The following is a 13,089-nucleotide window of genomic DNA, read 5'->3' as shown; positions in this document are numbered from 1 at the left end:
TGTCTGGATGAGGAAGGAGAATCTACCGTTTTCGTCTTCGGCTGTTGGCTCTTTTGCAGGAAGGCTAAGAACTCCTCCTGCTTCTCAGCCAAGAACAGCTTGACAGCCTCATTCAAATCAGGCTGCTGGGAAGACTCGGTGTGTGGACCTTTTGAGCGGCTTGTTCCTTCATCGTGAAAACTGGAAGTAGATGTCTCCCGAGGCTGTTTTCCGGACCTGCGGGCTGGACTAGCTTCCTCATGGTTTTCACGAACGGTATTACGGGTAGTGTGTGATCTGGTATGCATTTTTTTGGGGTGGAAAAAGGGTCAAAAATTCGCTTTATCACAAATTTGGTTCTCTGTTTCCCACAGACGGCGCCAGTGATGAATCCGCGAATTTCTGATGTTAGTAAATGCTGGTAGAGAATAAAGACTACGACACAATGAATTTACGTGGTTCGATTTACTGAAGTAAATCTACGTCCACGGGAAGAAGGGAGGGCAAGATTGTATTGCTTGATCTGGGATTACAGCTTACAACACAGACTTGCTATATGATATTTTATCTCTAGAGAGCTTAACCCTTTTCTATCTGATCTAAGTTCTATTTATACATTGAACTAAGATCGTGGCTTGCATCACCACTAATGATGGTTGTGGATGTCGTGGAGGTCATGGAGATCCTGCATGGGTCCACTACCTCTTTGTTTGGTCCGCTTATCCCGCATGAGATCCTGCATGATTTGACACCACTAAATAGATCGTGTAGTGGTCATGAGATCCTGCATGGGTCCACTATCTCCCAGTTCGGTCGAATACTGAGACCGAACTGCTGAACTATTGCCGAGCAACTTTTGCCGATCTGAGAGTAGAACTGATTGGTCGGCTTTTACCGAGCTGTAGGCTGGGGCCGAACTCTTTGGTAATGCCGAACTGATACTCTTCCTTGGGCTTTGGGCTGATGGGCCGTCACTGCTATTGGGCTTGTTTAGTCCGTACTCCATCAGTTACATCTCAATTGTCTTGATTTAACCAGTCACTTCCCTTCCTTCATTTCAGCTGATACACTAGGTGAATCTCTATATAATTAGTAGTATTTCCTTCATAAATGAAAAATCAGAAAAAAAAATGGTTAGCATGCGTAACACGTAGGTCCATGGAATGCGGAGGCGATAGCCACCTCCCCATTAGCACTTTTGCCAAAACTCATTTATTATAATCCCAACTAATTCCTAACATATATACCCATAATAATAAATACAGAATTTTCCCTCAATTAATTAAATGCACAATTTTCCTTTTTCTGATTCGACTATATTCATATATAGCTCATCGAGATTCATATATCACACATAAAAGATGATCGCAGCAGAAGAGTTTACCTTCCCCGTGATCAGCAGCAACGCCGCCCTCAATCTCGCACTCCTGCCGCCTCTCTGGAGAATCTCCGATCCCGATCAGGCGAGCACCGCCACCGCACAACGCCGGCAGTTCGCGAGCCAATTCATCAAAATTGACGATGCGGCGGACGGCCAAAGAGAAGAAGCGGAGAGTGAATCGCAGGAGAAGATGGATCTACTGTGGGAGGATTTCAACGAGGGATTACAGAGCTCCGCCGATTCGGAATTAAGCGAAGAAACTAGTGAAAATCATCATAGCAATAGCAACAACAAAAGTGGCGGGGATGAATTCGAAGATCTAGATCTGGAGGAGTGCGCTAATGTGCGCCAATTGAGATTGATCCGGGCAAAGCCGAAGAAGATGGAATCGCTGGTGAAGGTAGTGAAGAAGCTTTTCGCGCGCACCAACCAACAAAAGACCAATCATTGATATATACATATAACATACAGTTGCATACGAATTCGATAGATATGTATTTGTAGAACACGAGTTGATTCAGGAAGAAATGTAAGATCCGATCCGTCTTATATATGATTGGGTTTGTATAATATACTATTTATTGGATTAATTTGACTAGTGGTTACTAAATTATGATACTTATCAAATTAATTACTACTAATTTTTAATTTGTTTCAAACAATTATTAAACGTTTTACTTTATATTGTTGAAGATTTAATTTACATTTATATTTAATTTAAGCTTACGTGGCATTTAATGTTTCACACAGAATTTTCTCATCAATCCTAATAATCAAAATATTTTGGCATAAAAGAAAAAGCTTGATGATGCATGTAAAAATTAACTTCACTATACACATGCTCCTGGACATTGGGCGGTCACACTTGAAAATTGAGATCAAGAGCAAATTAATTACAATATTGTTTTCTCTTATGAAACTCCTGTTTCGTAAGTGGGTTGCTAATCTCATTACATTATATTTAATCCAAACTCCATATTAATAATTCAAACATCTCGAATTTCCGTTTTCCCTTTTCTAAGTTCTTCTATTCGACTATTTGTACTTGCAGCTATGGGTGGGGAAACGGTACTCGGTTCTTGGTTAACTGAGAACCGGGCATTATTTTTTCGGTTATCGGTTAACCGAGAACCGAAAAAATAAGGTTAAGGTTCGGTCCCGGTTAGTGGGTTTAGGATTTAGGCGGTTCTCGGTTCTAACCGAGAATCGAAAGGTTAGAACCGAAGAACCGATTAGTGTGTTTAGTTTTGAAAATTTATAGATTCATTTTAATTTCATAAACTCTATCTTTCAAGTTTCAAAGAACTTATAGAAACCAAACTCTATGCATGTCCCTATAATTTGTATGCATTTTAGATAAGAGAATACACAAATCACAGAGATAACCAATCTCATGACAACTACTTTGTTTATAAAATTTAGAACTTAACGTATTAGATAAATATGGAGCATTAGCATAACTTAAATATCCCATAATGATCTCATCTAAATTCTCGTAGCACGCCGACACCGTTTGTCATGCCCGCCCACCCCAGGGGTGTTACAAACGAGGCGATCGTGACCAAGGGACAAACATTAAGAATAACATTTAAGGATAACAATTCATAAGAAAGGCTCAATTAGCTTAAAAGAAATATATATATCAGAGTGTATGATACACAGAGTGCAAACTCGACTTTAGCTCCAAACAAATGGGAAAAGCTCGAATAAAATCAGAGTGTCTTTTCAACAATCAGCAACTCGAGATAAAATTATCTCAACAATACTTGGCGAAAGAAACCATATTCAGCGGAAGCATTTCGAGAGTAGAATAATGTCATGTATGAAGACACAACATATTCTGAAACTTTCATAGACATCTTCTTCACTTTTATGCTCAACATCGCCCGCCGTCATCACTGCTCAACCTGCACATTTTTAAAACAAATGCAGGGCTGGGTACTTGGTGTACTCAGTGGACACGTGCCGAAAATATATTTATAAAAACAGATTTTGTCATGCCACCATTTCGGGAATCTCGGGTTTCACTTTAAAATGCCGAAAAACACTTTAAATATTTCAAAAGCACAAACTTTCGACACATCCTCAAATCATTTCCTCATCATTCAAAACACAACCATTTCTCCAAATTTATTTAAGAAACTGTCATATCTGTTCTTTAGGGTGCCGTGTAAGGGGCCACTTTTCATGAGCATGAAAAACCGGCCAACCCGTTCGATGACTCACGGTTCTCATCGTGTACACTAGTCCGAGTAGGGACGCACCCTTGCTAGGACCCGAATTCGATTAAACTCATAGTAGGGACTCACTCCCCACTAAGCAATCATCAACATCAATATCAATCTCATCAATCTCATCAACATCAACATCAACATCAACATCAATCTCATCAACATCAACATCCTGTGAATGAGAATGTGGCCTCAAACTCGATCACTAGACCGGCCGACCCAAAAGACGGCTCACGATCCCCATCGGTGTACACTAGCTTGAATAGGGACTCACTCCCTATACAAACCCGAATTCAATTTCAATAGGTCTAGTAGGGACAACTCCCTTGCTAAACAAACAGATAGACATTTCTCAAAACAAAAACAAGGCATGACATACCCTTTTGAAAACTTTATTTTCCTCAAAACGTATTTGAAACACAATTAACTTTTCTGTCAAGGTCGAGCATCAACATATCACATCCACAAAGTCGAGCAATTCACAACCACTCAAAGGCTATCACTTTCACAATCAATTCACAACATATGACAATTCACTTTCACACTTTAAACATATATATCACATCGTCATGGAATGAAATGATAATTGGCAATCACACTTAGAAAGCAATTCATCACTAAAAAGATGCTCAAACCGGGTATAATAAATCGCAAGCTCTTGAAAGTAATTAAGTTCGAAAGCCCACGTGAAAACTTAGTTAGAAAGCCCTACCTCGTTCGTTTAAAGCCTTCACGCCGTGCTCCTCTCTTTCTCCTCTTCTCTTTCTCGGCTATGCTCACGCCGCCACCACGCTACCGCCACCGCTGCTGTACGCGCGGCGGCTCGCCGTCGCGGTCCGCCCCAGCCACCGTCGCCAGGATCTCCCCCAGCCTCCGACGCCGTTCCCGACAGGTAGGTGGTCGGAAATTCGTTCCTCCATCCCCTCTCTTCTCTCTCTCGGATTTCTCTCGATTGTGAAGTAAAGAAATGAATAGGAGGGAGATTGTATATATAGAAAATTTTTTCATAAAAGACAAAATTTCACGTCTTTTCGTTTTGATGCGACGAGTAATTAATGCGGCCGTCGTTGGAAAACGTGCCTGATGTGACGTGGTTCTTATCCACTTTTCGTCTTGATGTGACGCGGTTATTATCCAACTTTTCGTCTTGATTTGTTGTCGAAAGTGTATTTGATACGTGGTCTATTCTTTCGTGCAGGTATCATTTTGGGCTCGTAACAATTGGGTTTCAAATTGGGCTAGGAAAGAATAATTGTTTGGCCCCAAAAGTGAAATACTTCTCTCGATAAAAGAAACAAAGTCGAAAAAATTTTCAAGTGCACAAACGACGGTCCTTTCAAGAACACAATAAAAAGGTAGAAAAAGTCGGGGTGTTACACCGTTGCTCTCTCCCACGCCGGCGACGACGAGGCTACTGCTTTCTCCTCGTTGCGCTGCTCTCTCTCGCGCCGGGGACGATGAGGCTGCTGCCCTCTCCATACCGCTGCTCTCTCCGACGAGGCAGCCGTCCAACTCTCCACGCCGATGTTCTCTCATTCGGTTCCTTTGGTGGAACCGAAGAACCTGTAGGTTAGGACCGATCGGTTCCTCAAGGAATCGAACCGACAAAGGGTGCGGTTCCACTTCTAGATTTTGGAAAAAATGGGATTCGGTTAACCGACTAATCGGTTCGGTCGGAACCGAACTGACCGAATCCCTACCCCTACCTGCAGCATCAACAGAAAAGGCCTCTCTAGAGTTGCATGTGGCTGGGCCGGCCCAGCCTACTATAGGTCCACTTGTAATGAGGCCTAGGCCAGCCCAGACCCATGTCTGAATTGGGTTGGTTTGGGCCAGGCTTTTATTAATTTTTCTAGGCCCGGCCTAGCCCAAACACACTAGGAAAGTGGGGCATAAGAGCATCTCCAATGGCGGACGTCCAGTCGGACGTGCGCGACGGGCGACCGGGACGTCCGCCATTGTGGCGTGTGTCGGACGTCCGGGTCGGACGTCCGATTTTTAATTTTTTTTTAAACTCTATATATACGGCTCGTTGAATTTTATTACTATGTAATTTTTTTTTCAAATCATGTATGTTTTTTTTAAATGAAGTTGTTAATTTTTCCCGTTCGTATTCGTGTTGAAATTTTATTTCCGTAAACGTAAATTGTTTTATTTGTGAATTTGTGATTTTTTTTATTGCGGGAAATCCTAGTGGGAAGGGCGATGGGAAGGGAGGATTGTGAAGGGGATGTCCTAGTGACGTGTCAGTGGGATGGGAAGTCCTAGTGACGTGGCGGGAGGTGTTTTCGGGATGTCCTAGTGGATGTCCGAGTGGGACATCCGCCCACTAGAGATGTTCTAATATAGTAATGGAAGCAGTTGAATAGTTCACATAGTAGCGTGGACTAGTGAAGTGAAATTGACATGTGAAATATTAAATGGAAAAACGCGTCTAGCATAACAAAGGTATTTTATTACCAAGAAATTGCTCCGGAATAAGGCTAACAAAAACAAGTACTAACTGTACACACTCGAAGAAATTGCGTGGAAACAAGGCAGAAGAGGGGTATTAATTAACCTCTATAAATATAGGCGTATATCATCACTACTTCCTCGCACAAGCTAAAAATATGATAAGCCTAACTGCCCAAACAGAGAGAATGGCGGAGAGCCTGGCCGCAATGGCCGCCCAAACAGGCACAGCCTTGGCCGGCCTCACAGTAATGTTCGCCATGTTCCAAAACTACTTTCCCTGCGAACTTCGCAACATAATCATGGAATGCTATGAGAAACTCGTCAATTTCGTGTACCCTTACATCCAGATCACCTTCCCTGAGTTCCAAGGCGATGGCTTCCGCCGCAGCAAAGCCTACTCCGCCATCGAGAGGTACCTCAACTCCAACTCCACCAAGCAGGCCAAGCGCCTCCAGGCCTACGTCTTCGACGACTGCGACGCTGTAGTCCTCTCCGTCGCCAACAACGAGGAGGTCACGGACGAGTTCAAAGGCATCAAGGTCTGGTGGACCTCTAGCGAACATAGCCCCAACAAGCAGTCCATCTCCTTCTGGCCGAGGGAGGATGAAAAGAAGTACTTCCGCCTCACTTTCTACCGTAAATACCGCCACCGCATCACTGCAGAATATATCAAGCACGTGATGGAGGAGGGCAAGGCGATCACAGTGCAGGAGCGCCGCCGGAAGCTCTGCACCAATAAGGCCGGTGGCGGTGCATCCGGCACCGGATGTGGCTCCCGCGGCGGCGGGATCTGGAGCGAGGTGGTGTTTGAGCATCCAGCAACATTTGCTACTCTGGCCATGGATCCGATCAGGAAAGAGCAGATCGTTAAGGATTTGATGTATTTTTCGAAATCGGAGGACTATTATAAGAATGTGGGGAAGGCGTGGAAGAGAGGGTATCTTCTGTACGGACCTCCCGGCACCGGAAAATCCACCATGATCGCTGCTATGGCTAATCTGTTACAGTACGACGTGTTCGACCTCGAACTGACGGCGGTGGAGAACAATACTGAGCTGCGGAAGCTGCTGATCAACACCACCAGCAAGTCGATTATTGTGATTGAGGACATCGACTGCTCGATCGATGTGACAGCAAAGAGAGATGACGAGGATGAGGAGGAGGACGAGGAAGATGCAGAGCAGAAGAATTCTGTGAATGAGGAGAAAAAGAAGAAGAAAAAGAAGCGGAGTAAGGTGACCCTTTCGGGGCTACTGAACACCATTGACGGGCTGTGGTCGGCATGTCCAGGCGAGAGGATTATCGTTTTCACGACGAATCATGTGGAGAAGCTGGATAAGGCATTGATCAGGAGGGGTAGGATGGATGAGCACATAGAGCTGTCCTACTGTGGATTTGAGGCATTTAAGATATTGGCCAAGAATTATTTGGAGGTTGATTCGCATGAATTGTTTGCTAAGATTAGGCAGCTGCTCAACGAGACGGAGATGTCGCCGGCCGACGTGGCTGATAAACTGATGCGGAAATCAGATGGGGAAGATGCGGATGGTAATTTGATGAGATTAATTAAGGCGTTGGAGGAGGTGCAAGAGAAGAAAAAGGCTGCTAAACTTGAAGAGAAAGAGAAGATAAGGGAAATGAGAGTGGCGATCAAGCTTTGAACGAAAATGGTCACATTATTAAATTGTAATCGGTGTGGTGTGTGTGCAGTTTGTCCGAACTTGTTAGTTGGCCAGCTTCTACTGCCCAAACAAAGAATTCTGTAAGGCCTTTGTGAGTTCTTCAACAGTCAAGTCTTGGTTACTGATACGTGCATATATCTATATGAAGATCCTCATACCTTTATTAATTAGTTAATTAGTGATTTGTCATATCTTTTCCATATATGTTTAGGATATTTTCTTGTTCCTTAAGTTAGGGTAATTAACATTATAAATAGGTGTCATTGTTATTCCTTTCAATCATCGTATTAATGAATTTATGAATTTACGTTTCTTTCTGTTTTATTTTACGCACTTTGTTTAAGCTTGAGTTGTCGACGGGATTCCGCCTCCCGGGACTTCACTTTTATCTTGTTTATCGCCTCCGGCATCGTGATAAGGGAAGTACCCTTATCAAATTGGTGCTTTCATCCTTGAACTCATGGCCGAAGTCAATCTTCGTTCATGGCCGAAGGTATCACAAGCATCCGAAGACTTGCAACTGAATTCAATAGCTACAAAGTTGGAATATATCCTCGCTTGGCATGCCCGACTAGAGACCCGATTGAGTGAGCATGAGCGTAGGGCAGCAGCCACGCTCCCTCCGTTGCGCCCCGAGCCTGACCCACCGGACGGCCCCCCGCTGTACGCCGTTGCACAGCCGCCTTACCAGCCCTACCAGCCACCATCGGCTCCTTATCAGCAAGAGATATACCCGTCGTTGGAGCCTTACTACCAGCAGCCACAACCAACGTATGGGCCTGCTCCGTACTTTTTTCCGCAACCCCATCACCAAAATCCTAACACGTATGGGTACCCGCCTGCGTCGCCTCGACAGCTACAACCGGTTCAAACCCGACTCCCGACCTACTGGGACCCACCGCAAGAGTGGCAACCCTCCGCTTGGGAACAACCCGCTCCATACCCCGACCAGCTTGATTGGCAGAAGGCATATCAGCCTTACACTCAGCGCCCACACGCGGACCGTCAGCCCTATGCTTGGCCGCAACCGCCAAGCCATCACCTTCGACACTACGATCTCCCTCTGCCTGAGCAACCTTTCCACCAAGAAGCACCGCAGCAACAAAGCACATCATCGTCTATTGAGCTGCCGCCCTACCATGGTGCCGCTGCCGATGACAACCCCATTATTTGTCTCAAGCTCAAGGAAAAAAGAGGAGGATGTGAATCTGCCCGATGGTGAAGATAAACTTTGTGCGAGGAAGAAGAGGTTGATAGAACTTAATAGGACGTACCATAAGAGCATCCGCATCGGTGACACCACGGTGTCCGTCCGTGCCAGTGGCGCGGCACACCGCTGCTCGCCGCTGGCGCGGCGCTGCTTGATGCATCGAGCATGTCCGTGCCAGCGAGCAGCACACGTGTCAACGCCTGATTGGCCAACGGCAATGCCGTTGGAATTTCTTTTTTTAATCGGATTTTTTAAAAATCCGCTTAAAAATAAAAAAAATATTTTTCCACTTCCCAAAAAATTATATCCGTTTTCTCCCCACTTTTAATTTATTTTTCAATTTTCCCCCCAAAATTCACATTTTTATCTATAAATACCCCCACTTCCACACAAAAAATTTCACACCACACTACACAATTCTCATCTAAATTCTCTCATTGCCATTCTTACAATTCTCAATCTTTCTTTCACTCTTACAACAAAATATGTCCGGCTCCAGCGATCACCCCTCCGACTCCCGCGGTTGGAACCACAAATGGTTCGGCTCGCAACCATTTCCTCCTCTGGAAACGAAATTTTAGGCACCTCCTCAAACTCAAAGTTTGCAAGCTCCGGGTGGCTATCGGCCTTACCCGGTGGACGACCAACATGCCCCCCATGGGCAATACAGGTGGGCACCCGAACCACCCGTACCTAGAGCGGGAGGGAGCGGCAGCTCTCAAACTCCTCATCTTCCTACTCGTTGTGTCCTCACCCCGTACACTCCGGGGGAGATGGATCAATTATTCAAAGCGTTTTTGTCTATCTCCAAAGATCCGGAGATTGGCACGAACCAATCCGGGGACCATTTTTGGTGGCGCGTTTGTCGCCGGTACAATCAAAACCGGCCGGCTGGAACAATCGAGCGCAATGAGAGTATGGTGAGCAATGCCATATACAGAGCCAACACATGATGATGTTGCCATCATTAATATACTGAAAATTCATACACTAAATCAATGTTACTCTGATGAAATAAAAAATTTAAATATATTAAATAAATTAAATTAATAACTATTATTTTATTGATGTATTTGAAACAGCAGGGGCTACCGTCTGCTGTGCATAATTGCACAGCAGCCCGCCCATGCTGTTACTCACATGAAATAAAAAATATAAATATATTAAATAAAACAAAATAAATTAATAATTACTCCATCCGTTTCTCTATAGTTGAGTCATTTTTTCATTTTGGGAAGTTCCCTCATAGTTGAGTCATTTTCCTACATAGTAACTTTTTTATCTTTCTTACTTTACTTTCTCTTCCTTTATTCTCTCTACTTTATTCACTTTCTACTTTATTCACTTTCTACTTTTTTTCTCTCTTACTTTTTTTTATCTATTTTAACACATTCAACGTCTCTTTCTTAAACTTTGTGCCGAAAAGTTTTACCTCAACTATGAAGAAACGAATTGAGTATTATTTTATTGATGTATTTGAAACAGCAGAGGCTACTGTGAAATTATGCACAACAGAAGATCCCCGTCCTAGTATTTGTCGGCATGTTGCAGTTAGCAGGAAATTCAGGAAGAAAAAGGTCGAAAATACCCTTACAAGATATCTAGGGACTTTTCAATTAAATAAGAGTATATAAAAAGTACAAAAAACATACTAAGTGATTTTACCTACATAATTGATGGCTTATTGATGAGGTTATAATATTTTTAGAAACCCGCGTCAGGGTAAGAACACAATAATTTAGGGATCAATTATTATACTTCTTCCATAAGTGAGCCATTTGTTTTGTCACAAGATTTAAAGAATTCATATTTAAAAAGTTAAAATGAAGAGTGGAAAGAACAAAATAGGTGGGAAAATAATATAAAAGAGACCATTTTTTTGCTTAAAATAAGAATGACATACTTATAATGACTCGCTTATTGGTGGGATTGAGGGAGTAAGTGCTTTTTAATACATACCTCACGTGGACTTAATAATAAAAGTGACAAACATCTAGTCCCTTTTTTAATATATGCCGGACATGGAGTCAGTTAATTTATGCTTTTAATAAAAGTTTAAGTTAAGAAGAGTGGAAATAGATGACAACTTTTTATAAAACGTATTTAAATTCACCTATTGACTTTCCATTCCCATAAAATTGATTGCATGCAACACATCAATTATTAGTCTCAATTTAATAAGCAGTACACATATATATACTTTGCAATTTCATGTTTTATAGGTGCAATTTCTTGGACGAGACAATATTTTAAAAGATGTTGGTAATGTGTTACATATACAAAAAACTAATCTGAAAATAACCAACTACTAGTATAAACTTACCTGAAGCCAACTGAATGAATCCAACTTCCAACATTTATATATGATTAGAAATAATTTATTTTAATAGTAATACTTAAGATCTCATTACAGTCTTCTGATAGAAAATGCATGCATACATATCAAACTAGTATCAATTAAACTTACATAGCGCGCACACACACCGATTACACGTGGCCATTTTCTTCCAAAGCTTGATCGCCACTCTCATTTCCCTTATCTTCTCTTTCTCTTCAAGTTTAGCAGCCTTGTTCTTCTCTTGCACCTCCTCCAACGCCTTAATTAATCTCATCAAATTACCATCCGCATCTTCCCCATCTGATTTCCGCATCAGTTTATCAGCCACGTCGGCCGGCGACATCTCCGTCTCGTTGAGCAGCTGCCTAATCTTAGCAAACAATTCATGCGAATCAACCTCCAAATAATTCTTGGCCAATATCTTAAATGCCTCAAATCCACAGTAGGACAGCTCTATGTGCTCATCCATCCTACCCCTCCTGATCAATGCCTTATCCAGCTTCTCCACATGATTCGTCGCGAAAACGATAATCCTCTCGCCTGGACATGCCGACCACAGCCCGTCAATGGTGTTCAGTAGGACCCTGGAATTCCAGGAGGGTGTGGAGCTGATACGAACCTCTATTATTATTATTTAGTTTAGATATTATAGGGATTTAGCATATCTTTTTCTATATCTTTGTTTTCTTGTTCGTTAAGTCAGTAGCATTATAAATAGGTTGGATTGTTATCATTTTAGGAATCAATGAATGAAATAGTATTTTGCCACCAATTCAACGTGAGTTATTCTATAAACCCTAGCACGCCGCTGCCCGACGGAGGAGCTCCGCGCACAGCCGCAGCTAGATCGCCGCCGATCCTCGAGTAGGACGCCGGAATTGCTTTCGATCGCCGAGCGAGTAAGCCGCCGATCGACGTTAAGGAACCAAGACCTTAACAACTGGTGCTTTCATTGAGAGGTGACCCTCCCACCATCTCGAATCCCGCCGGACAACCTTACTTCGCCAACGTCTGACGGGAAGGATTCCCGCGCGCCGCGTCGAAGTGATTTCATCCTCCGACTTCTATTATCATGTCATACAACTATCATCGCCAATTCGACCAGAACCATGTGTTACGCAGCTACGCCGGAGTTGGGCGTAGTGCACAATACACCCTGGATCGGCAGCAGCTATTCCGACCACGACGTGCAACCCGCTGGGACCCTCTGGGCAGCCGCGACCCATCGGGTTTTCCGCCCTATGATCAGCCACCACCCAGGTACAGGCGTGAACCCTACGGTCCGCCGCAACCTCACCAAATGGGGTCTGTCCAGACGCGCCACCCCACTTGTTGGGATCCGCCCCGATAACGAACCGATAACTGTTATCCACCACCGTATCATGATCCAGATATGGTCCCGGATTCATACGTCGAGCCGTGAAACTCCTACGCCCGATATCAGCCGTGGCAGCCTCAATATCACCCTCGTCCAGCCACCAAAGCGGAGGACCCGATCAACGCAAAGTTAGACCGCTTAATGGAAGCATGTGACAAGATAGAAACTTGGTTCGAAGCCACAAATCACCGGTTTAGCAAATTACGATTGTTACCACAGCCCGAGCCCGATCTTGATCAGCCCCATGTTTCTGCACCACTCCGAAAGATGGCATATCCTCCATCAAGAAATAATGAGGCTTCTTGTGGGCCTTCACGTTTAGTCCCCAATGAATCAACGGCTCCACCACGCCACCGCACCATATCCGATCAAACCTCAGCGCGTCAGCCTTCGTGTTGCAATCTCGGTTTTTACCCCTTTCTGAAAATAATGG

At 43.7% G+C, this 13,089-nt stretch overlaps 2 protein-coding genes across 2 annotated transcripts; both read left to right on the top strand.

The window, feature by feature from the left end:
- The first annotated feature begins 1,131 nt into the window (after positions 1 to 1,131).
- Positions 1,132 to 1,952, top strand: LOC121776366. The gene has a single exon (XM_042173538.1). It carries the CDS (start codon positions 1,341 to 1,343, stop codon positions 1,809 to 1,811), a length of 471 nt encoding a protein of 156 aa, XP_042029472.1. The 5' UTR covers positions 1,132 to 1,340; the 3' UTR covers positions 1,812 to 1,952.
- Positions 1,953 to 6,194: 4,242 nt separating this feature from the next.
- Positions 6,195 to 8,054, top strand: LOC121777465 (AAA-ATPase ASD, mitochondrial-like). The gene has a single exon (XM_042174734.1). It carries the CDS (start codon positions 6,204 to 6,206, stop codon positions 7,707 to 7,709), a length of 1,506 nt encoding a protein of 501 aa, XP_042030668.1. The 5' UTR covers positions 6,195 to 6,203; the 3' UTR covers positions 7,710 to 8,054.
- The last annotated feature ends 5,035 nt before the right edge of the window (positions 8,055 to 13,089 follow it).

The sequence above is a fragment of the Salvia splendens genome, chromosome 18, assembly GCF_004379255.2.
Source record: "Salvia splendens isolate huo1 chromosome 18, SspV2, whole genome shotgun sequence".
NCBI lineage: Eukaryota > Viridiplantae > Streptophyta > Magnoliopsida > Lamiales > Lamiaceae > Salvia > Salvia splendens.
This window is presented reverse-complemented; position numbering and strand designations above follow the sequence as displayed.

Excerpts from the sequence above, each read along its gene's own strand:
- LOC121776366 (XM_042173538.1), top strand. The coding sequence starts at position 1,341 with ATGATCGCAGCAGAAGAGTTTACCTTCCCCGTGATCAGCAGCAACGCC.
- LOC121777465 (XM_042174734.1), top strand. The coding sequence starts at position 6,204 with ATGATAAGCCTAACTGCCCAAACAGAGAGAATGGCGGAGAGCCTGGCC.